General features: G+C 36.8%; 1 protein-coding gene across 3 annotated transcripts; it reads right to left on the reverse strand.

Moving 5' to 3' along the window:
- Positions 1–914: 914 nt before the first annotated feature.
- On the reverse strand, positions 915–24,564 carry LOC126817252 (tyrosine-protein phosphatase non-receptor type 9). 3 transcript variants are annotated; one of them, XM_050544061.1, is made up of 12 exons: positions 24,514–24,564; positions 18,807–18,950; positions 17,593–17,682; positions 16,899–17,023; positions 15,432–15,537; positions 13,725–13,835; positions 12,315–12,976; positions 11,579–11,739; positions 10,227–10,305; positions 4,473–4,623; positions 3,624–3,828; positions 915–2,913 (listed from the first exon to the last, which is right to left on the reverse strand). In XM_050544061.1, exons 1-12 carry the CDS (start codon positions 24,547–24,549, stop codon positions 2,690–2,692), a joined length of 2,094 nt encoding a protein of 697 aa, XP_050400018.1. In that variant the 5' UTR covers positions 24,550–24,564; the 3' UTR covers positions 915–2,689. The 3 variants fall into 3 exon arrangements, with proteins under 3 accessions (XP_050400018.1, XP_055956464.1, XP_055956463.1); XM_056100489.1 differs by lacking the exon at positions 24,514–24,564 and adding an exon at positions 24,276–24,399; XM_056100488.1 differs by lacking the exon at positions 24,514–24,564 and adding an exon at positions 20,892–20,993.
- Positions 24,565–24,701: the final 137 nt, after the last annotated feature.

A 24,701-nucleotide genomic window follows, 5' to 3' on the forward strand; every position in this document is an offset into this window, starting at 1 on the left:
CTAGCGAGGCACTCCATCTTACACCCACTGGAGAAACCTAACTGGACATTCCTGAAAAGGTTTCCCTACCAACACCAGAATCGAATCCAGCACCTACATGTCAAGACAACTCATTAATTATAGATACTTGGCCATACGAATATTAATTTACAATTTAACCAGTTTGATGACGAGACCAGTATTAGGTGTTTATGATTGATTGACACCTAAACATATTTGATCTTTTTCAGCCAATTAAAGAGCCTTTACCAACTTTCTGCGTTAATTGACCAAATATAAAATGTCTTTGGTTAGTTTGACAAAGTCCATTTAACTCGCTCGACAGACAAAAAATAAGCTTTTAGAAAAAATGCCATTCAAATCTTTATGCGAGGCATAATAGGACCGCATCACGTTAGCAACCTTGAAATAGAAATAAAGTCACTATGGAAACCCAATCGGATTAAAACACAGATCCTACTTCGTTCCGTTTTTTATAATTCAAACTTTCGTTTTACTTGTCTTTACTGCACTAGGATCTGGAAGAGTTGTTACATAACCTGCGTTCTGGTTGATGTGAGGGAATAGCCAATGAAACGGTCTGTTATGGGGAGTTTTTGATGTGAGGTGCAAGGAACTGTGGGTAACCCACTAGAAAAATTAACGCTGATTGATAATCAAATGTTGGATGTCATAGGATCAAAAAACGCTTGTATGATCGCTCAAGCGACCTCCCACTACAACTGGTCAGATCTTCATGTAGCAGAGGCTATCAAAAGTATAACAAAAGCAAAACGAAATATATTTTAATCCGATTGCATGGAAACCATTACCTATTATATATATTTCTGGACAGTGTTTTTTTTAAGATGTAAGCTAAATGTTGTGCATAAACTACTTATATAACTTACAATATATAAAACATACTCTTGACATACAGTACGAAAATACACAAACTTTTATTCTATATAGGCAAATAATTTCACTATTACATCGGGTGGCGTAGCTACAATTTGTCATACAACACAACATACATCAAAAATATTTAGTAAACAAAAAGCAATGTTTTTGATGCAAAAAGAAATTGTGTCCGGTGTTTATCAATGTTGTAGAGCCTGTCCAGAACCTTACTAGTTAACTAATTGTTTAATACATTAAGGTTTGTATCATATTTTAGTCTAACAATACAAATTATTTATAACTGACATCTGGGGTCCAATTCACGAAAATTTAAAGTAAAAAATTTGAAGGATACAGCCATTTCATTGGTTGAGATTTTAAAACCTCGTAACAAAGGTTATCTCTTGATCAATGAAATTGCTCAGTTCTTAAGCGAGAGAGAGAGAGAAAAAAGGGCTTCAACGTCCACTCGAAACAAACTAGGTAATTTTGGGCCTGACATAGGGTTCAGTTTTATCGTAATTAGCAATGGGAGGAAACCAGAGGACCCTGATTAAATGGATAAAACCCGTGAAGTTGGATAGACGACCATACTCCTTGTCACGTACAAGCGGGGAATTGAAACCACACCACTTAACTCAATGACAGACCTTATGATCCAACATGTTAACCATTCGCCCCCCCCCCCCCACCAAGTTCTTAAGTTATTTAAATTTCATTCGGAAACAGTAATATGTCTAACTCAACTGTAGCATAACAGAGTTATCCCCCTTATATACAGATGTCTGCTAGAAAATATTTTTACGTTGTCCCTTGAATAACAATCTGATTAAAACACAGATCCTATTCCGTTTCGTTGGGATTAGCCAATGAAAGGGTCTGTTACAACGAACTTTTGGCGTGAGGTGCACGGCATTGTGGTTAATCAAATGTCTGACGTACTAGGGTCAAAAACCGCTCAAATGACCTCTGACACAACCTCCCAAAACAATTGGTCAGATCATCATGTGGTTTAGGCCATTGAAAGTATAAAAAACGAAACAATATATAGATTTGTATTGTAATCAGATTGATTGAATAACTTATAAAGTCAACATGGATGGACGACTTTCTCCATGACATCATATTGTCACATGTCATCGATATATTTATACATGACAATACATCTTTCAATATAGAACTAGTCCTTGAATAACTGATGTTCAATCTTTTTTATAATGACATCATTTGGCCCAACCAAAGTTAATTTCCTGTCTTAAAAAATTTCGGCACGGTCGCTTGGCAAGCACATACGTCATGACTGTTCCTCCCCCCCACCACCCCCTTAAATTTAACTCGGTAACTGTGACAAGTCAATTGAAGCGTACCTACATCAATGTTAGGACTACCACCAGTTTCACCTACTGTTCTATAACGGCCAATCAAAAAAGCTCTTTCACAATAACTTGATCTACATCTTGACCAATAATCCATGCTTTGACATAAACACCTGATTGAGATTGTGATTATAATAAATGGTTTGATATCGTATGAATGAAATGGCTGAATTCTGGTTGTAAAAGGGGAGATAACCAGGCAACAACATACACTTATTTGTATCACTCCTAAATAACCCATTGATGACCCCGTGAAAAATGTTTTTGTGTATTTTACGATGTTTGGACATTGCATGTATGAAGTGGCTGAATTCTGGTTGTGAAAGTTCAGATAACCAGACAACAAAATCACTCCTAAATAACCCACCAATGACCCCACGAAAAATGTTTTGCGTATTATATGAATATAATAAATAAGTAAAATAATGAATTGGTTAATCACTTTCAGTGTCACTATCTAACGACGACCATTCTACTTCCTTTAGTAAGCCCTGTCTGACGGCATGATCGATAACTCCCAGATGACAAAACACGTATTGATCCGGCATCTGTATACTATATGCTCGTTGACTGCGGATTCTTCTGACTGTTTCACGTATATCAACTGTTCCGATATCGTCTAGACGACGTAACGAGATATCAATAGTTACAAATGTACCTACAATTCAATAACATGTCATTTAGTACTGGTCGTTTGTAAAGAACGTAAATAAATACACAGACTAGGTCATTTCGGGACTAACATAGAGTTCAATTTTATTTCAATAATTTGCTTACGCATTGGGTTATTTAGCAGTGGAAGGAAACTGGAGGACCTGGAGAAAACCCACGAGGTTAGACAGGCGACCCTACTCCTTGTAACGTATAAGCGGGGAATCGAAACCACGCCAGTAGACTAAATGACAGACCTTATGATACAGCGTGCACATGCTAACCATTCGGCCTTCCAACACCCCTTATGTCGACGAACAAAAACACTGAACAATGATTGTTTTAGGTCGAACAATAAGTCTAGCTTCAGATAACATCACTGCAGATGATGAACATGGTCCCACAGACGAACAAATGTTTTAGCTTGAACAAAATATCCATATATTAACATACATCATATGTATGTGATCGTGGATTGGTGTAGCACGGAAAAAATCTTTGCATGTTCGGCTTCAACGCAGACGACCCAAATATCTAACAAGTTTGATTTCATGAACATTTTATCGAAACATTTTTGTTATTCTAAACCCGCAGATCAAATTGATCTGAAGAATGTTTGCATGGATGTTCGGCTAAAATGTTCCATTGTCTGCATTTGGCTTTAGACCTTAGTAGCAACACATAATGTTTGAATGAGTAACCATAACAACTACTGACCTGTTCTTCCGATACCAGCGCTACAGTGAATAACGATAGGTGGTCCGAGAGGATGACCTTGCCATTTACTTCCTAGGTCCTTGGTAGCATCTTCCTGGGCTTTACGTACGTGAAATAAGAAATCAAGGAAACCGGTCGCTGGTGGAATACCGTAATCTGGCCAGGCTGTAAACTGTAAATGGGTCACCATCCTTTTTTCTCCTGTCTGAAAACATAAAAATAAAATACACATATCATGGCATCTTTACAATTACTCTAACGTTCCCTGGATTAATCTTTACTTTTTATCCTAAATCTCAGTTTTCATTCTAGTTTTACTTCGTTTTACATTTAGTATTAAATCTAGGCCTTAACTTAATGGTTCCTGAAGTTTTTTCGGGCTAATTGATATGCATGTACTAATCAGCTATGATCAATGACACCTTTTGTGCGTTAGAGAATCTATTTATCCCTTCACTATGGGTACAGTCCTGTGTCAATACTACACTTGACTAATAATCAATATGCACTATTGTGTATGATAAAACAATGTAGACCAGACATAAGTTAGTTTCAACTTCTTCAATTTCTTTAAAATTAGCTGTTGATCATAATTAGGGAACAAATAGACCTAGGGAACGAATTATCCGGGGACAAATAGTCTGGGGACGAATTATCTAGGGATGAATAGTCCTAGGGGATGAATTGTCTTGGGACTAGTTGTCTGGGGAAGAATTGTAACGTACCCCATTATTATATGTGTTGAGACCCATTCGTGTCCATTTCTAGGTGCCCAAGGATAGGGATTTAGCTCCTTTAACGTGCACTCAACACTAACAAGAGAAGAGATATACAAGCGAAGGAACGTACCTTTTTATTGTGTATATCTAGTTTAGTTTCTATGTAATCTTTGTGTTGTTTGATAGAACTGTTAAAAACAACAAATTCTTCAAATTCTTCATCCATCGATTCTTCGTTAGGCCAATATTGTCCACATTTCATTCTCTGTCTTTCTATTGTTCTAGATAAAATAAAAATTATACACATGCTTAAATAGGAAACAGGAAAAGGGTACGGCAACACTCCCTTAGAGAGTAATTAAAGCTGGACAGGCTGATACATCTGCGTGGAGACTGGATCAACAGATGATACCGGCGGGGCGGAGTAGTAAAATAAAATTAAAGAATCCCCGCTCAACAGAATACACAACAGACTTGTAGAAGTAGAAGATTGTTTAATTTTATTTAACATGCTTAAATACTAAAAATTAACTTGTTCATTCGTTCCTGGAGTTTTACGTCCACTTCCAACAAGGGTGTCAAGAGTTAAAGTAGCTAAGTCTCTAACTCAATATCATCTAAATTCTTCGACATTGAAAACACGAATAATCTGTCAATTTAAATCAACATTGATGCTGTGGTCTTACCGGGTAAAGATGGGCTTCTAATATCTAATATTTAAGAAAAAATAAACATTTTACCATTGGTACACGAATCATGTACCATAGTGCATTTCAGCACAATTTGTAACATGGGCTTGAAGAACAAGGTTAGACATATTCCACCAGTCATGTCAAACGTTGACTACATATTCTTATCTGGGGAGCATGCGCAATAAATACGATCGGTGTAGACTGGAATAACCAGACGCTAGAGATTGCCATTCAATTGATTTGAAATTAGAGTAAAATGGAAACGATTGAATGTAAATCAGTTTATATACATTTATATGACATTATTATATGCGTTGCAACCAAATGTGTCAATTTCTAGGTCCCAAATATTAGCGATTTAGCTCCTTTTACTGGTGGAATTCATTGTGTATTATTTATTTTGCTTAGTAACAACTCAAGACCATTCCCGGACAGACCCTCCGTCCTGCACCAGTAACAAGGAGAAGCCAAGCAGGAAAGAGAACTTTCTCGGCCAACATCCTGGTCAAACCCCTGGCCCCAAGTTCGCAAAGCATTCTCAGACTTAAGTTGAGAATTTACTCAACTTTCAATCACTATTTATGAGAATTATCTTTGATCCAGAAACACAAAACTTTTCGCATAATTTCTTATTGATGTATTGGATAGATTAAAACAACAAAAGTTATATAAAGGGCTATATTCTAGTTTAAATATGGCAAACAATTTTGAGTAAATTCTTAACTTATGTCTGAGAATGCTTTGTGAACTCGGGGCCTGATCTCTTGGTTAGTGAGCCAGTGTCCTGCTCATACTAAACTTAGGCTGTCTGTCTACAGTTAGCTCATACTAAACTTAGGCTGTCTGTCTACAGTTAGCTCATACTAAACTTAGGCTGTCTGTCTACAGTTAGCTCCGCTTGAGAACAAACACTAAGCTAGTTGACCGTCATTTTTAGTCCGAAATCGACAAATTTAGTCGAAAACACTAAGTATATTTTGAGACGTATGTATTCTGCTTTCATTTATAGATACATTATGTAAGATTTAGATAAACAGCTGACCAGTTTTGCTATAGTACTGAAAATTTCATTAAAATTACTTGATTCTGAGCCAAGTTATCACTGTTTGTAGTTTTGACAAGATGTGTGCATTGTGGTAGCCAGGGCACTGGTATATTCAAGTCTTAGCGAACCATTCTAATCTAATTAAAATCTTGAGTATCCGGTGCCATCGAGAGTTGATTATGGTCTTGATAAGTGTAGCACCATGGGTCGTTTGTCAGACGTGGAAGGTGGTCAGCGCTAAACCTGGTCGCCACATCCGACGTATAACCCATGCATCGTTTTTTTTACTACATATTCTGGAACAGCCCATGATCGTCTAGTATTGTCTCTGGCCGCATTTGTTTCTTGTTTTCTTCTTGTCGGACTTCACTTTAAATATTGTGTATTTATTCTGCCATTCAGTTTATGGTTACACACAGTAACAACAATACCACATTTCGTTTCTATATTTTATATTAAGCACTGCTACATATAGGTTACAAAGTTACAAGCATAATAAAGTCATTCTCTCTAAACCGCTCTCATGCAGACTCAGCGAGTCTGCTGATGGAGATTCCTACATCTTCTCCCTACGAGAACTACATGGCTGTCTACCCTAGAACGCACATATTCTATTAATTATATATTCTCAGATTCACACCCATTAATTATTCTATTGGCTAATTATTATGTAATTAATCATGTGATTGGTCACTCTTGCCAAATATGAAATGGTAACTTTCCTTCCACGTGCGTTTCAAACAATAACAATTTATCCTTGAAAAATGCAAATGACCATCATGTTTACTAAACTCTAACTGCGTTAGTGTATCTAAACAACCAGCATACTTTCTCTATTTTTGGTTATGAAGTTAGAATCAATAATTTAATACATAAAGCTATTGTTCTAGCCATCATATTTCTACATTCTTGTCTTTAGACCCCATGTCTGGTTATTGTCACAATATTTATAGCCAATTTGAATTTGCGTTTCCGAATTAACTTATACCTTAGCTAATATTTTGGCAATGGAGAATAATTAATCAACACGCTAATATTATTTTACATAGATGTTTCAAAGCACAAATTCTTTCCCTCCATATTACTACATAAGTTAATTAATGTCTTATTAATAATTTAGATAACATTTCAGGCCTAAAGAAAGACCTGCAATAGGCAAATTTAGCTCTTGCATAATGTATGTTTAATAAAATAGAAAATGTTTATTTAGTAAGCCCTGGTGTAGTAACCCTGACAACAGGTAACCCTGAGATTATTCCAGGCCTACACAGTGATTCCAACCAAGGTATGGGATATAAACAGGGTTAGCACTAACCCTAGACCTAACCTACAATCTCGTCAACTAGGGTTGGGCGATATACCGGTATTTCGGTATACCGTGATAAAATCATCGGCGATTTTATCATATCGGACTTACTTAAAAATATCGAAAAACCGGTTTATCGTGACTTAAAAAAATTATCGCGATTATGATAATTATCATGTCCCAATATTGATGATAATACATCGTCGCTTGGACTAGTAAGCGAGGAAAATGTGTTTGGCAAGGTCAAGGTTGGAGAGTATTTACCCCAGTCGCAACTGTCACTGTTCTGATTTTCAGACAAGTAGATTTTAGAACCCTGCTAGTTCTGGTTACATATTATCGTTATATTAAAACTTAATATTCTGCTTCGACTAACTAGTATGTCATTCTATTGATAGAATTAAATTCGTCTACAAGTATAAAATATAGCATATTAAGTACCGGCGGGTCAAGGGTAAATATCCATCATGGCGTCTAGCAACAGTAAAAAAGTGACAACAAGCGACGATTTGCTGCCTAAAAAAAATTCCTCCAGTCCCGTTTGGACTTTCTTTGGGTTTAAGCCAAACGACGTAGACCAGGCCACAATATTCTGCAAAGTTTGCACAAATCCAGTAATGGCTAAAGGTGGCAACACAACCAACCTATATCATCATTTGCGAACACGACACCCAAGTCAGTACAAAAGCTTTTATTTATACGGGATTGCCAGGGTTGATATTAATAAAATAATAAACAGGGTACGAAATAACACGCGAACGGTCGTTCAGGTTACGCATCGGTTACCATGACCTGGAAACACGCGAATGGACTTCCGTTCTCGACCACCGAGCTATAATTTATAAACTAAAGGTTTCAGTTAAAATATTCCCTCCACTACTACATTAAAACATTTTACAATTATAAATAAATGTCTGAAAGATCGTTAAGTTCGCACCTGTCATTTTGGCGGTAGCAAATCAACTCGCGGACCCATCATACCTGGCAACGACATACTCATTTGCCTCTTTAGCGAACGAAAGCGCCAGATCAATCAACTGATTTCTATTGTTTTTATTTCTTAAATTAATGGTGATTGAGTAATAAAAATAAAACACCCAATGAAAAGGAATGTTATATTCGCAAATTATCAAATAAAAAACATACTTTTCAACAATGGATCTTCCGGTATTTACGTAATAGGTCAGAGGTGAAAATTCACACCGTGTCAATGACTTTGGCATTATTCCAATATTTTCACGTTGTCACTCACGGCTAATAATTTTATGACATGGAAAGTGAAATGGAATAAGATTTTTTATGATTTACTGCCAGGCATATCGTAGAACATGACAATGTCGAAGAAATCAACTATTTGTTATTTTTGGGGGACGTTATGAATGATGCGAAGCAGCCGAGATCAAGCGTGTCGGCCGCCATATCTTGGATACGTTTCCAGACAGACGATACCACAAAACTTATGGATAATAATTCTAGAGTTTGGAAAGCTAAATTGAATCAAAACTTTTAGGATTTAATACAAGCTACATAGAGGAATATTACATTGCAACTATATATTTTTATTTTCGATGCTATGAAGCAAAGAAGACGACAATTCCCACCATATATCCAACAAAGGCAGAAATGTCACATAGCGATGAAGTGACAGTCATTTGGGGCGATATTTCTTTCTAAAAGTTATATATTTATATTTACTTTGAACACTGTTCTTTTTTTTAAAATAAAATCTTAGGAGATACATGTTCACGTTTATTATGACAGAGAAAAGTCATAATTTTAGTGGAACTGACTTTTCAATATTATTTATAGTAATATACCGGTAATTGTTAGTTTGTACAATTGAATTTTATATCATTGGAAAGAACACAATCTGTACATTTTTGTATAAAAAATTTTTTTATTTAGTTATTTGCAATTTTGTAGAGAGTTTTAGTATTAACAATAATCCACTAATTCGCTTAGGGATATGGGCCCTGCTGATTTAATAAGCTTAGGGGTAGCTGGCTTATCTTTTAATTGGCCCCAAATCCCCCTAGGCTAATTCGAGGGCGGCTCTAAACAAATATGGCATCGTAACCTATAGGTTACCAGTTCAAATTTGATGCAGATTAGCGTAACCTATTTTGAGGTTACCATATAAGAGGCTTATTTCATACCCTGATAAATACAACATACCTTTTTCTTTATTAGTATTTGATACAGTTTGCACACAAGACAGGGGTCAAGACCGTCACAAGAATTCAAAATTAGACTTCTATAGACACACGTAAAAATTATCACGATAATATCGTTTATCGTGATATTAGATAAATTATTATCACGATATTTATTTTTCATTATCGCCCAAGCCTATCGTCAACAATCATGTGCCCAAACCATATAAATGAAATGAAATGGGGTTTAATGTCCTACTGTTCTGCTTCTACTGGGCTAATGAAGATGGGCATACGCCATACAGTGTGCTATGAGGGAAATTTTGCCCAGATAGCAGCAAAATTGGCCTCCTCATATACATGTATCGAATTTCAGCTGTCAAGGGATCTTAAAAACGTGCACGCCAATGTGTACACAAGACCTTGGTTTTTCATCTCATCCGAATGACTATACATTGTCTCTTGCCAGGCCCTCGGTCCTGCACCACTGACAAGGAGGAACCACGCCGGAAAATCCTGATGCACTTTCTCTGCTAATACTGGGGACGAACACGGGACCTTCAGGTTAGCGAGCCAATGTTTTTCCCACTGAGCCACCGTGGCTCCCTCTAACCATTGAACGAGTGTGTGACAGGATGTGGGAAAGGTGTAGTACTGTATAATCAATCGAAAACACTATTGTTGTTACCTGGTTGTCATGACAATGACTTCTGTTTGATTCGACCATACCATTCTCCAAAAATCAACAAATGTTTTAGGTAGTGGACCTGTAAAATATATTCACACAATACTTTATTGATGATAAGAGCAGACGAAATGTGTTCATGGGTGACAAATCAAATGAAACGAAATGAAATTTAACGTCCTACTTTTCTGCACCGTCTGGGTTAACGAAGAAGTACTGTATACCCTATGCAGCATGATATGGGGAAAATTTGCTATCCGACGGAGCGTGTTCATGGGAGACACAAATGATATGAAACAGAGTTTAACATCCTATGTTCTGCTCCAACTGCCATGCTGTGTGCCCGGACAGCGGCACTACAGCCTACTCTTATAATGAAGTCGGGCATACGCTTTGCCATATGATAAGGGGAAATAGACCACAGTTACAGGAAGTAGTTCTATAAAAAATTGGAATAAATCCAGAAATGTGACATAGTCTCAATTATCAAGAACACAACTGTGATAAATGTTATTGACAATCATAAAATGGTACTGGATAATCAAACATAATGAGATAAATGTAATGTCTTGAAATGTCTTGAAATGCCTTGGACAAAAAAACAAAACAAAAAAAATAACTCCTTCATACATCAGATTTTCAATAAGAATTGCGAACCAGAATATTTTTTGTAACAGCCTGGCCCCGGTTTCACAAAGCAATCTACAACTTAAGTTAAGAATTTACTCAAATTGGTTCACCTTAATTGAACTAAAATATAGCTCTTTAAACTTTTGTTGATTTAATGTATCAAATACATCAATAAGAAACTATGTGAAAAAGTTTGTGTTTCTGGGTCAAAGATATTTCTCATAAAATATGATTGAAAGTTGAGTAAATTCTTTCATGTGTCTAAAGATACATTATGGGAGATTTGATAATGAGTTGGCAGTTCTCACTATAATAGTTAGAAACTAGATAATGTAAAGGCAATTTGCTGAAAATTTCATTCAAATTGATCAACTATCAACCGAGAACTAAGCGATTGAAATTTCCGGTTAGCCTTGATCATCATTAATAAAGTCAGTACGATAAACAGCATAGTCTTGATTATCCATTTAATCTTTATATCATTGAAGGAAAGTTATGCAGTAAATCGGCTCATAATCCACTAAAGATCGCAGGCTAGCGATGCCATCTAGAGTTGATTATGGTCTGGATAGGTTAATTAATGTCTAATCAATAATTTAGATAACATTTCAGGCCTAAAGAAAGACCTGCAATAGTCAGATTTAGCTCTTGCATAATGTATGTTTAAGTTTGAGAATGCTTTGTGAAGTCGGGGTCTGATAATATTTATTTTGAGTATGTTTTACCTTGTGTACAGATATAAGCATTTTTCTGCATATAACCATCAACATAGTTAGCATTAATATAATCAGAGTTGGGATCTCCGTCGGTTAAAGGGAGACAAACACGACTATGATCTAATGCCAGGACATCTGTGTAACGATTCTTTGGTAAATTATGACGTGCTCTGAATTAAAGAAAAAAAAATTAAGACTGTAGAATAAAAACGAGAGAGAGAGAGAGATCATCTCCTGATTAAGGGTATATTTTTCATTTTAAAAATTTGATAGCCACACGCCGTTAAGAAAAGGTGATCCTACATATGATTCAGGTAACATGCCCTACATGTAGGTAATATGCCAAATTCTCCATCCCCTACAAGTAGATAAAACAGCAAACCCTTAAGTGACACAGTAAACCCCATGGTAAGATGGGTAACATGACAGTAATCTCCTAGGTAACACGCGATGTTAATCTCCTAGGTAACATGGCAAACTTTAAGGTAACACATCAAACTCTAGTTTACACGACGGCAAACTCTAAGGTAACACAGCGAACCCTTAAGTAACACGGTGAACTCCCCATTTCCTCGATAAGTCAAACTTCCCACCCTCATGATAACAAACTGAACCCCCCAATCCCCAATCATAACTCCACGATAATAACACGCCCAACTTCCCACCCTTATGATAACAAACTGAACCCCCCAATCCCCAATATAACAAGCGGAATTTCGTATTTTATACCAAGAAATTAGCTTACTTTGACTCATTAAAGGTTCCTTTTGGTGGTTCCATTTTAATATGGGCGTACTCGGCATATAAACCTCGTTTCTTCAGTTGTTTGACATGATCAACCAGTTGAGTTAACGTCAGACCTTGATCATCTGGCATGTGAATAGAATTATCCAAAATATTTGATCCTGACGACATCGGACGTTTCTTCTCGGCTGTTGGTGATATTTCGGAATTTCTCTTAAATCTATCGGAATCTGTTCCCGATGTTCGTCTTCGTTTACCGCCCGTTAAACTTGTTCCGTCCTTTTCGACAGTCACTTCCTTTTCCGAATCTGTTCCCTCGATCTCGTGCTCTTTCTCACGATCCTCGTGGTTGTGTTTTTCATTGATTGTTTCTTTTGATGCTTCAGAATTTGTGTCTATATCACTGATACGTAGTTCTGCGTCGCTCGACACGCTCCTAGACACGGAGCCTTGAGAGTCACATTCATCCAGAGAATCACGTCCCCGTTTACGCGTGATAAAGTATGAATCCATATTAGGACACTGATGTATTGCGACCTCCTTACAGAGTTCTAACCACTCCTTATGTCCGGGGGTCGGGTGTCGAATATTACTGTTAAAATATGGCGTTAAACACTCTTTTGGTAAAAACTTTGATAATTGCGTTAAATCGACGGTAAAAACCTAAAATAATAAATAAAAAAACAAGTTAAATTTGACCTACATAAAAAAGTGCTATAACTTGACATCAAATATTGTTGCTATGGCAACATACATCCTAGTCCTTTAGTTTTAGCAGCATCTGTACTAGACGTAGAATGAAATAAAACAGGGTTCAACGTCCTACTGTCCTGCTCTGACTGGTCTAATGAAGACAGGCATACGCCATACAGTGTGCTACAAGGGAAATTTTGCCTGGGCAGCGGCACTATGGCCTACTCTTATATATCAAATTTCAATTGCGAAGTGATCTGTTACGTGCACGCCAATGTATACACAGGACCTCAGTTTTTTGTACTATCCGAACGACTAGACAGCTGTCCTTGTCAAGCTCTCCGTCCTGCTGCATAGATGTACAATAAAGGCAATCTAATTTAGATCTTCAGGGTCAGCCTTATTATATTTTTAGTTTTATATCAAGACACAATTTTATGGAATACATGTTACTTTACAAGTTTATTTCTGACAATGTTTTCGAAGAGGGTCATCTTTTCTTTATCAATATTTGAATTACATGTATATCTTTGGGGTCAGATTAATTCTTGTACTGTGATAAACTATTAATTATACCACATGACACAATTATATGGAATACAAGTCAATTAGCAGTTTATTTCTGGCCAAGTTTCAACGATGGTTGTCTCGTCTTTATGACGTAAAGAATCAAACTCTTAGTTGATGAATTTCAAGATAAAACTGTAGGCCTACTTACTCTTTCACGTAATTTTTCTTTGACAAACATACGAAGTATTTTAAAAGGAGCTTTAAACCACAGCGGTGCCGTGACAATTAACACTTTTTTTAATTTTGCTGGGTAGGCACCCTACAGATAAACATAAAAAATACATTATTATAAACACAAAACTTACGAGATTTTTACCTGCTAGACTCAATCAGATTAAAATACAGATCTATATTTCGTTTCGTGTTTTTTATACATTCGATGGCCTACATTACATGAAGATCTGACAAGTTATAGCCATAGGTCACGTCAGGGGTCAAAAGACTGACTTATGACCCTATGACGTCAAACATTTAAATAACCAATCAGCATTGATGTTACTAGTGGATTACCCACAGTTCCGTGCAAAACACGCGTAAAGCTCGCCGTAACAGACCGTTTCATTGGCTTATCCCTGACACCATTGAGAACACGAGTTAAATAACAACTCTTCCAGATCCTAGTGTAGTAAAGACAAGTAAAACGAAATTTTGAACTATAAAAAACGAAACGAAATAGGATCTGTGTTATAACCAGATTGTGAAAGACTAGAAATTTATTGTTATCTGGAATATTACCCGAGAGGCATTTGTCAAGCAAATAAACGCCTTAGAATAATAAACAGGTCATTGATTGATACACACCTCTCGGGTGGGGAGGGGGGAAATTACCGGTCAACATTCAACTAAACCATAGTACCAACTACACTATTTATTGAGTTAATAAATGATTTTTAACGATAAACAAATGATAAATTGAAAGTAAACCATATGTATTCTTTCCCAGCTTAAAAACACCGGGCCCCGAGTTCACAAAACATTCTCAGACTTAAGTTAAGAATTTACTCAAAATTGTTCTTCTTATTTTAACTAAAATATAGCCCTTTTATACAACTTGTGTTGTTTTAATGTATCAAATACATCAAATACATCAATAAGAAACTATGTCCAAATTTTAGTGTTTCTGGATCAAAGAAATTTTCATAAACAGTGATTGAAAGTTGAGTAAATTCTTAACTTAAGTCTGAGAATGTTTTGTGAACTTGGGGCCAGATTTACAGTGGCTATGGCCTATATTCATATATCAAATTCCAACTGTCAATGTGTACACAGGACCTCGTTTTTGGTTCCATCCGAACAACTAAGTATCCTTATCACCTGACCACCTACTTGTAATTAGTGCCCCACCCCTGCCTGCCCACCTTCCCCATTCCGAACCACCTACATGATTTTAATATATTTCTGCCAAATAAGTGGGAGAGAGAGAGAAAAATGGAGTTTAACATCCACTGGACACAAACTACGTCATTTCGGGACTAACATATGGTTTAATTTTATTTCAATAATTCGCTTGCGCGTAGGGGTCTTTAGCAGTGGGAGGAAACCGGAGGACCTGGAGAAAATCGACGAGGTTGGACAGGCGACCCAACTATTTGTCATGTACAACCGGGGAATCGAAAACCTCCCCAGTTGACTTAATGACAGACCTTATGATACAACATGCACACGCGAACCATTCGGCCATTCAACCCCCCTATATTGAAAAAAAAAGACCTGATTATATATTGGGAGATATAGTGGAAAGTGGAATCATTATTTGGCTTATTATCACTCATCATGTTACAGTAGTAAGGTCGCGGGTTTCCTATGGGTCCTCTGCCATCCACCCCCCCCCCCTGCCAAATAAGTAAAAACTTACCTTAAGCATATTAAGAATTTTGCTGCTGAGTTCATAATCAAAATTAGCATATTTAGAATCTGTCATATCATAAACAAAGACTAATCCATTCTTCTGGGTGTCCTCACTATAACAAAAACATTAATAAACAAGTGGCTGTCATGCAAGATATGCCCACATTTTGCAAGAGATGGACAGAGAACAAGCTAAAAACGTGATTTCAGACAATCAGGGACCATAATCCAGGAAGTTACGGCACGAATTTCGAAAGGAACTGAGATGTTTGGGATATAAACATATATTTTAAGTTGCATACAAATTTTGACCTCTAGAGGATCCACAACCGTGCTATTATAAACTTTACATTATTTTCTTACAAGGAGCTAGCGGTCATTTTTTCAAGAATTTTTGGTCCGATTTCCACAAAATTGGAACTCAACTGTTATTGGGTGTAAGGATGCTATATTTGAACGTTTTTTTAAATTGGATAATAACTGTGACCTCTTACTATTAGAGTAGAGTTTTAACCCTTCGTACTGCAGAATGTTCTCGTTGTTGGGTTTTGCTCCTGTTTGCTCACTACACTTTTTTCGTACAATAAGGGATCATAATCCAGACGGTTACAGTATAATATGCAAACATATCAAAAGGAACTTCGATCAATGGGTTGTAAACATACATTTCAAGTTTCATCAAAATTCAATAAAAATTGTGACATCTAAAGTGTTCACAAGGCAAAAACGTCATTTCCTGTACAATCAAGGACCATAACCCATGAAGCTACGGTCCCATATATGCCAATATTGAAAGGAACCGAGATCTTTGGGAGATAAACTCATATTTTGAGTTTCGGCAAAAACGGATTACAATTATTGTGACCTGTAGAGTGTCCACTCACAAATTGTGAACGGACGGGCCCTTGATGGTTGGAATTTGAAATAACAGTCGGCCGTTAGTTTACCAGCACGTTACTCGATGAACCACCATGACTCAGTGATCTAGTGGAATTTTAATAAGAATATACATATGTACATATTCATGCTGAAGACGGTACAAAGTCTACGTATCATAAAATAGGCTGTAAATAGACAAGTTTTTAATTCAGTTTTGGCAGTTTCTAGACTGGATGTTAAGGGATAAGGAAGCCATGGTGGCTAAATGGATAAGACGCTGGCTCGCTAGCCTGGAGGTCGCATGTTTGATCCATGCATTTGCCTAGAAAGTTTATCGGGATTTTCCGGTGTGGTTTCCCTTAGCAGATGGAATTCGATATAAGAGTAGGCCATAGTGCCGCTGCCCGGGCAAAATTTCCTTTATAGCACACTGTATGACGTATGCCCGTCTTCATTATCCTAGTCGGAGTTGAACAGTAGGACGTTAAACCCCATTTCATTTCATTTCATTTATTAAGGAGTAAATGATATCAACATGACAAGCAGTACGGTGAATTGAACGACCTGAATTCTGTGAGGTGAGTAGTATTCTTACCTTTCTAATGCAGCATCTAACTGAAAAACCAAACCTTTTAACGTAATCTGATGTGTGGTGGTGGATGGGTAATGTAATCGGGCAGTGAATAATGCCACTGCAGCACCAGAATGATCCCGGTTCGGCTGAAATAGATATATATTCATTTCATTCAAATAATACTTTAAAAGGGAAATTTGGAGGTCGAATGGTTAGCGTGTGTGCTGTATCATAAGGTCTGTCGTTGAGTCAACTGGTGTGGTTTCAATTCCACGGCTGTACATGTACGTGACAAGGAGTAGGGTCATCTGTCTTACCTTGTGGGTTTTCTCCAGGTCCTCCGGTTTCCCCCCACTGCTAAAGACCCCTATGCGCAAGTGATTTATTGAAATAAAATTGAACCATGTTAGTCCTGAAATGACCTAGTTTGTGTGTGTCTCTCTCTCTCCATAAATGAATCAGGATCTATGTTTTAATCAGACTGTCATATGATGTGTTCCGTTACATTGTACAAATACTTCCTGTAGATTATTACTTCCTGATGATTACTTCCTCATTGATTTCTAAACTAAGGGATCCGTGTCCGTATTATCTCAAGGATGTACTTCTTTCTTAGATTTTCATGTCAATGTATTCTGTTGGAGTCCGTATTATCTCACAAACTTTTCATGTTAATGTCCTCTACATGGGTAGATAACTCTATTGCTTAACTTACCAGTACTGTAAATTTCTCTGTGTATAATTCTGTCTGTAGATCTTTATCCGATGGATCGATATAAACTAAATCTTCACGATCACGTATATTCTGATAAAAAAAAAAACATTATTTATATTTTACAATTATTACTTTGTATTGCAGAGAGAGAAATGGGATTTTAGCCTACCCGACCTGGACAGAGAGAAGAAAGACAGAGAGAGAGAGAGAGAGAGAGAGTAATGTCCACTCAACACCCACTAGTTAATTTTGGGGACTAACATATGGTTAAATTCTATTTAAATAAGTCCCTTGCGCTTAGGGATCTTTAGCAGTGGGAGGAAACTAGAGGACCCAGAAAAAACCCACGAGGTTGGACAAGCGACCCTACTCCTTGTCACGTACATGTACCTTAAAACCCCTGCCACTTGACTCACTAACAGACCTTATGGTCTAAAGTGCAAAATGAAATGAAATGAAATGAAATGAAATGGGGTTTAACGTCCTACTGTTCTGCTCCTATGCTGGGCTAATGAAGACTTGCATACGCCATACAGTGTGCTATGAGGGAAATTTTGCCTGGGCAGCGGCACTATTGCCTACTCTTATATCGAATTCCAACTGCCAAGGGATCTTTTTCGTGCATTCCAATATATACACAGGACCTCGGTTTTTCGTCTCATCCAAAGAACTAGACAGCTGTCCTTGTCAGGCCCTCCGTCCTGCATCACTGACAAGGGGGAACCACGCCGGAAAATCTGGATGAACTTTCTCAGCCAATGCAGGGATCGAACAGCTGACCTCCAGGCTAGCGAGTCAGCGTCTTACCCACTTAGCCACCGTGATCCCCCATCTAAAGTGCAAGCATTAAACCATTTTACTACGCTAGGATCTGGAAGAGTTGTTATATAACCCGCGTTCTGAATGATGCGAGGGATTAGCCAATGAAACGGTTTGTTACAGCGAGTTCTTGGCGTGTGTTGCATAGAACTGTGGGTATTCCACTAGAAACATCAACGCTGATTAGTTAATCAAAAGTCTGACGTCATATGGTCAAAAGTCGCTTGTATCACCCCTGAAGTAACCTCCCTCTACAACTGGTCAGATCTTCACATAAGTAGAAGCCATCAGAAGCATAAAAAAAACGAAATATAGATCTGTATTTTAATCAGATTGAAAAAATGACCGAGTGGCATAGTTTGAAACAAGAGCTGGAGAAGCTCAGTTCACCTTACCTCATGTGCTATAAATAAATCCTTGGCTCTTTTAAAATCAAATTTTCTGGCCATAAGAAACTTGACGGCCGTGTTGGATGATACAGCTGTCTTTCCTTGATTAGTACGCAAATAATTTATCTCTTCCAGAAATTTGTGGATGATCTGAAAATAAAATAAAAACAAAATTTAAACTGTATTCAGATAAACAGAAGAAGGTGATTTGTAAAGTCTAGGCCCGTCCCAGGTGATTGGTAAAGTCTAGGCCTGTCCCAGGTTATTGGTAACGTCTAGGCCCATCCCAGGTGAATGGTAAAGTCTAGGCCCGTCCCAGGTGATTTGTAAAGTCAAGCCTATCCCAGGTATTAATTACAAGTCGTTGCTATGGAAATTATAGTCGTATCTTTTCATAGTAGATCACAAGATTAGCCATCATGGGAGAAGCCACACTGATCAGCAGTGAATATTCGCTAAGCTGCTACAGTCACTGATAAGGATGACATCGATACGACTTAATGAGCCCCAAATATTAATTTTTTTCCTCCGACAAATTAAATTCTAAAACATTTTTTTATGTATTAGAAAAATAAATAAAGACGTTTGAAGTATTTGTAGGTAAATATTATTTCCTATTTAGTGTAAATGGGTATTAAAATGAGTAAAAAGGCACCATTCTGCCCAAACCAGTAACATCTTACGTAAACAATGCACGCGTCATTGAGCCAATGATTGACGCCGTGTGATGTGACATCACATGTTAAAGGCAGTAATCTTTTACAGTAATCCTCTGTAAAACAGATTGGGCCATTGAGCCAATGATTGGACACCGTGTGATGTGACGTCACGTGTTAAAGGCAGTAATCCTTTACAGAGATATTAGAAGACTTTCATAATCAACTGTAAAACAGATTGGGGAGAAGCTTCAGAGATATTAGAAGACTTTTGTAATCCTCTGTAAAACAAATTGGGGAGAAGCTTTATAAAATTAATAAGGTGCTCGTATGGTAAGTTGACGCCCACATCTTGTCAATAAATTGTAGATCAACATATTACTTTTCTTCTCCATCCGAGCTATTGAAGAGGGTCAAACAATTTACTTGTAAAGACAAAGAACGACTATTCAGAAAGGCCTATCAACTAATATTATAAATAAACTTGGTGCAAGCCTACAGTGAGGAATAGTCTTATTAATGTCTGCTTCCGTTGAAGTGATATCAGCAACCTATCATGACTTTTATATTAATTAGAGAAAGTAGCATCAATCAACAATTGTCTAATATCAATAATCATAGAACCAATATTCCTAAAACAAGACTTTCACACTTCTTACACAATACATAATAATAATTATTCTTACCAAAATAGGCCTACTACTAGTTCAAAATATTACAATAACTATTAAATCAATTGTAAGAGTTCCCATGGACCTCTAGCCACGTAAAGATAAACCATATAATAATCATTCTTATCAAAAAGAATGCTGGTTTAAAATATTGTAATCAGTGAATGAAATGTGAGAGTTATGGGCCTTTAGCATGTAAAGATCAAACTACTTTCAGTTTCACTTCTACTTTTATTTCTTATATCAGTATCTGAACTATTACTTATTTCTTGTCACGATCACGGGGTCAAGATGATATGTTACTGTTTATACCTACAGTGCCGGATGCATTACCTGACAAGGACAGCTGCCTAGTCATCTGGATGGGACAAAAAACCGAGGTCCCCTGTAAATACATTGGCATGCAGGTAAAAGATCCCTTAGCAGTTGGAATTCGATATAAGAGTAGGCCGTAGTGTCGCTGTCCGGGCAAAATTGGCATCGATAGCCTGCGATATTTACTGGATTAGAAACCTGTCTGCTGCTTCTGATTAAATCAAAAAATGGATAATCGAGACTATGTTTTTTATCGAGGCCGAAATTTCAATTGCTTAATTCTTGGTTCATAGTGGAACAATTTGACTGAAATTTTCAGCAACTTCCCTTTACATTATCTAGTTTTTAAATATTATAGTGAGAACTGCCAGCTCTTTATCTCATCTCCCATAATGTATCTTTAAACACATGAAATAAACCTAGATTTCAGTTATACAAATTTGTTTTACCATTTCTTGTTCTTCAAGCAATTTTGGCATCTGTTCAATATAAAAACAATCTACAGAACGATCCATCGTACAGAGAAAGCTTTTACAAACTAACGTCTTGTCTCACAAACATGTCCATACAACTTCATAGAACCACTTTCATACCGGTATTTCCTTAGAAATCTAAACCTATCCTTATCACACAATTCAGTGAATACCAAATTTCAGGAAATAGAAAGTAATTCAGTCTATATTTAACCTACTAGTATGAACTGTTTAAGATCCTGTATTGGATATAGATAGTTCTACACATTACAGCTGTTGATCATACTTATTTGATGGATATAAGGATATCAAAAATTACAATATAAAAATCATGGTGGATTCTTAGCAAACTATTAAGAGGTTTTTTTCGCAGTGTTGGCGCGATTTCTGTCGAAAAAAACATGAAACGAATAGTAATATGACAGTTGAATTTCTAAAATGAATACATGTACATGTATATTGATCAGTCCAAAAATGACCTTTGTTACTTGTACATATACACTAGATGTTAGCAGGTGCTCTGACATACAAATACGATGTTTGGATTTTCAATATCAGATGTGTGTTCACACAAGAAATCTAAATGTTAGTCAATCTGGTTAAAACACAGATCCTATTTCGTTCTGTTTCTTATAATTCCAAATTTCATTTTACTTGTCTTTACTACACTAGGATCTGGAAGAGTTGTTATATAACTTGAGTACTGCTTGATATGAGGGATTAGCTAATGAAACGGTCTGTTGCAGAGAGTTCTTGGTGTGCGATGCACGGGACCATGGGTATATGATTGGTTAATCAAATGGCTGATGTCATAGGTCAAAAGCCGATCGTATGATCCCTGACGAGACCTCCCACTACGACTGGTCTGATCTTCATGTAGTAGAGGCTCACGAAGGTATAAAAAAAAAACGAAATGAAATATTGATTTATAGTTAGCATAATGAAGAAGACAAATTCAATGTAGCGTAGATGAAAAGAGTTAAAAGTAAAAACTTAAACCAAGTATCATGATCCCAGCTAGGTCAGAATGTTGTCTTAATAAGTTCCAAATATAGCCCAAATCAGCCCCAACTGATCCCAGTTAGCTTAGAATGTTGTCTTAATCAGTCGTTGTTTTTTGTATTTCAGAGAAGTGCCAAAAAAAGCTCCCCTCAATCAACAAATAGAAAAAAATCACTTCCCTAAAAAAAAGCTCGAGATCCCAGTTTTGATAAGAAGAGTGATTTAGAAATTAAGGAGAGTAATCTGATATTAAGGAGAGTGATTAGTTATGTGAATGGGAAATGATTCTAAAAATCAATAACTGCATGTAATGGGGTTATTCCTAGTTTGATAAATGATAATGAACCCCCCATGACTTTGTAAAGGAGAGGGATTTTTAATTTTAAGGGAGGGAAAAAAAACTCCCCTTTGTCGACATTCAGGTGTGCGGCAGGCACTCAAGAGCGATCACTCGCCTTAAAAAACAATGACTGCTTAATAAGTTCCAAACATGGCTCAATTCAGTCCTAAAAGAAAAGGCTGCATCCATTTGTTAAAATATTTAAGTTCTTGTGAATAACAAGGATAAGTTGCTGTGTTATACATGTAGGCCTAATTAGTTAGAAGTGGTTCCACTACTGATGTATTTTGTCTTGCTCCAGCCACGATCGTTATAAGGCCTTCCTCAGAGCAGGTTTTATCATGATTTGATGATAAAAAAGTTACTGGCCTATAACACCCTTCATTTCCAAAACCGACCACAAACAGTACTGCACATAGCTTAACATATAACAAAGAGAGATAGAGAAATGTGGTTTAATGTCCACTCAACACAAACTAGGTCATTTCGGGACTAGCACATGGTTCAATTTTATTTCAATAATTCGCTTGCACGTAGGGGTCTTTAGCAGTGGGGGGAAACCGGAGGACCCGGAGAAAATCCACGAGGTTGGACAGGCAACCCTACTCCTTGTCACGTACAACCGGGGATTCGAAACCACGCCAGTTGACTCAATGACAGGCCTTATGATACAGCACGCACATGCTAACTATTCGGCCATCCAACCCCCCAACATATAACAAACCAATTTCCATTGAAATAAAGGTGAAACATACACGCATAATTAGAACACGCACATGATTTCACGTCACATCGAAAATACAGAAAAACTGTTCAGTACCGGTAATATATGATTAAGATTTCAGTGTTCCACTCTTCACTATTTGTAACATAATTACATTTATCCCTGCAAACTGTGATGATATGTGTTGAAAATTTTGTAATTGAACCTTATTTTACTTGCGCATGTATTAATTGTAGCCACAGACAATACAGGCCGCAGGGCAGGTACAATATTGGGCATTGTTCGCTGATCTGACTACTTTTAAGTTTTATAGATACAGTTAGAGAGGACATTCAACTGACTGGGTGAGTCCATTACCTTAAAGGACCTAAGTCCGTAACTCAAAATCCTCCAAAATCTTCGACATCGAAAACACGATTTATTGGTCAATTTAAATCAACATTGATGATGTAAACTTACCGGGAAAAGATGAGCTTCTGATATCTGATATTTAAGATAAAATAATTTTTTTAACATTGGTACACGAATCGTGTACCATAATGCACTTCAGCCCCAGTTGTATTGAGAGACTCGAGGGACGAGGCTAGACACATTGCACCAAATCAAATGGAGTTATGTAGACTAGAATAACTAGACGCTAGAAATTTGCACTCGATTGAGATTGCTGACTTATTTCGCCGAACATTACTGATTTGAAATTGGAGTAAAAACGGAAACCATTAAATGTAAATCAGTTTATATACATTCGTATTACAGTATTATATGCGTTGCGACCAACTTTTGTGAATTTCTAGGTCCCAAATATTAGCGATTTAGCTCTTTTAATAACTTCCTAATCAATATTTCCTCGCATATTCGTGGGTACTCTAACCTCGCATATTCGTGGGTACTCTAACCTCGCATATTCGTGGGTGCTCTAACCATAAAAGAGAAGAAGAAAAACAGAAATGAATAGATGAATGTAAAAAGTAGTCAGATCAACCAACAGTGCCCAATATTGCAGCAACATGTAGTAATTAGTGAAACTGAGCTATTAGTAAGAGGAGATGAATATCTAATCATAGTCGTTTAATAAAGCCCTTGGGCTATGACCCACTGAAGTGAAACTTATAGATAACTTATATTTAGTAAGATTAAGAATTCAGTAATTTTGTTCCTGGATCTAGTATTCATTAGTTTATCATTAAATTACTGGGGTCCTTAATTAACCAAATATTATTTACTCCCTTAACAAATATTAGAACTATATATATCCATGTAAACGGTTTAACAATTCCCCAGGATTAGGCCTTACCTCAACAGACGGGCCTATACCGGTAACTATCGATTCCAGGGAGGAAATAATAATAATGTGATTCTAGTTTCTGCGATGATTCACACGCCTAGCCATTTCGGTATAAAATACTGAATACCACTCAATGATAATGATTTTACAATTACATTAAAAACAATAACTAAATCAATCCAAAGCCGATCAGAATTTTTAGAAGACATTTTATGAACTGAAGATAGGTTAAAGCGCAGTAATTTACCGTTTCCTGACCATCCTGAGAAAGAACTGCAGCCATAATTCTAGACGGGAAACCAATGTCGTAAATGTGCACATTTCCGGGGAGAATTGCACAGGAATGATAAAAACTTAAATTTCCGATTTTTTGTGCACTCAGTCTTAAAATTGAATAATTTATCTCATCAATTTTGTCTATTAATTTAATAAATT

Source organism: Patella vulgata, chromosome 4 (assembly GCF_932274485.2).
Source record: "Patella vulgata chromosome 4, xgPatVulg1.2, whole genome shotgun sequence".
NCBI lineage: Eukaryota > Metazoa > Mollusca > Gastropoda > Patellidae > Patella > Patella vulgata.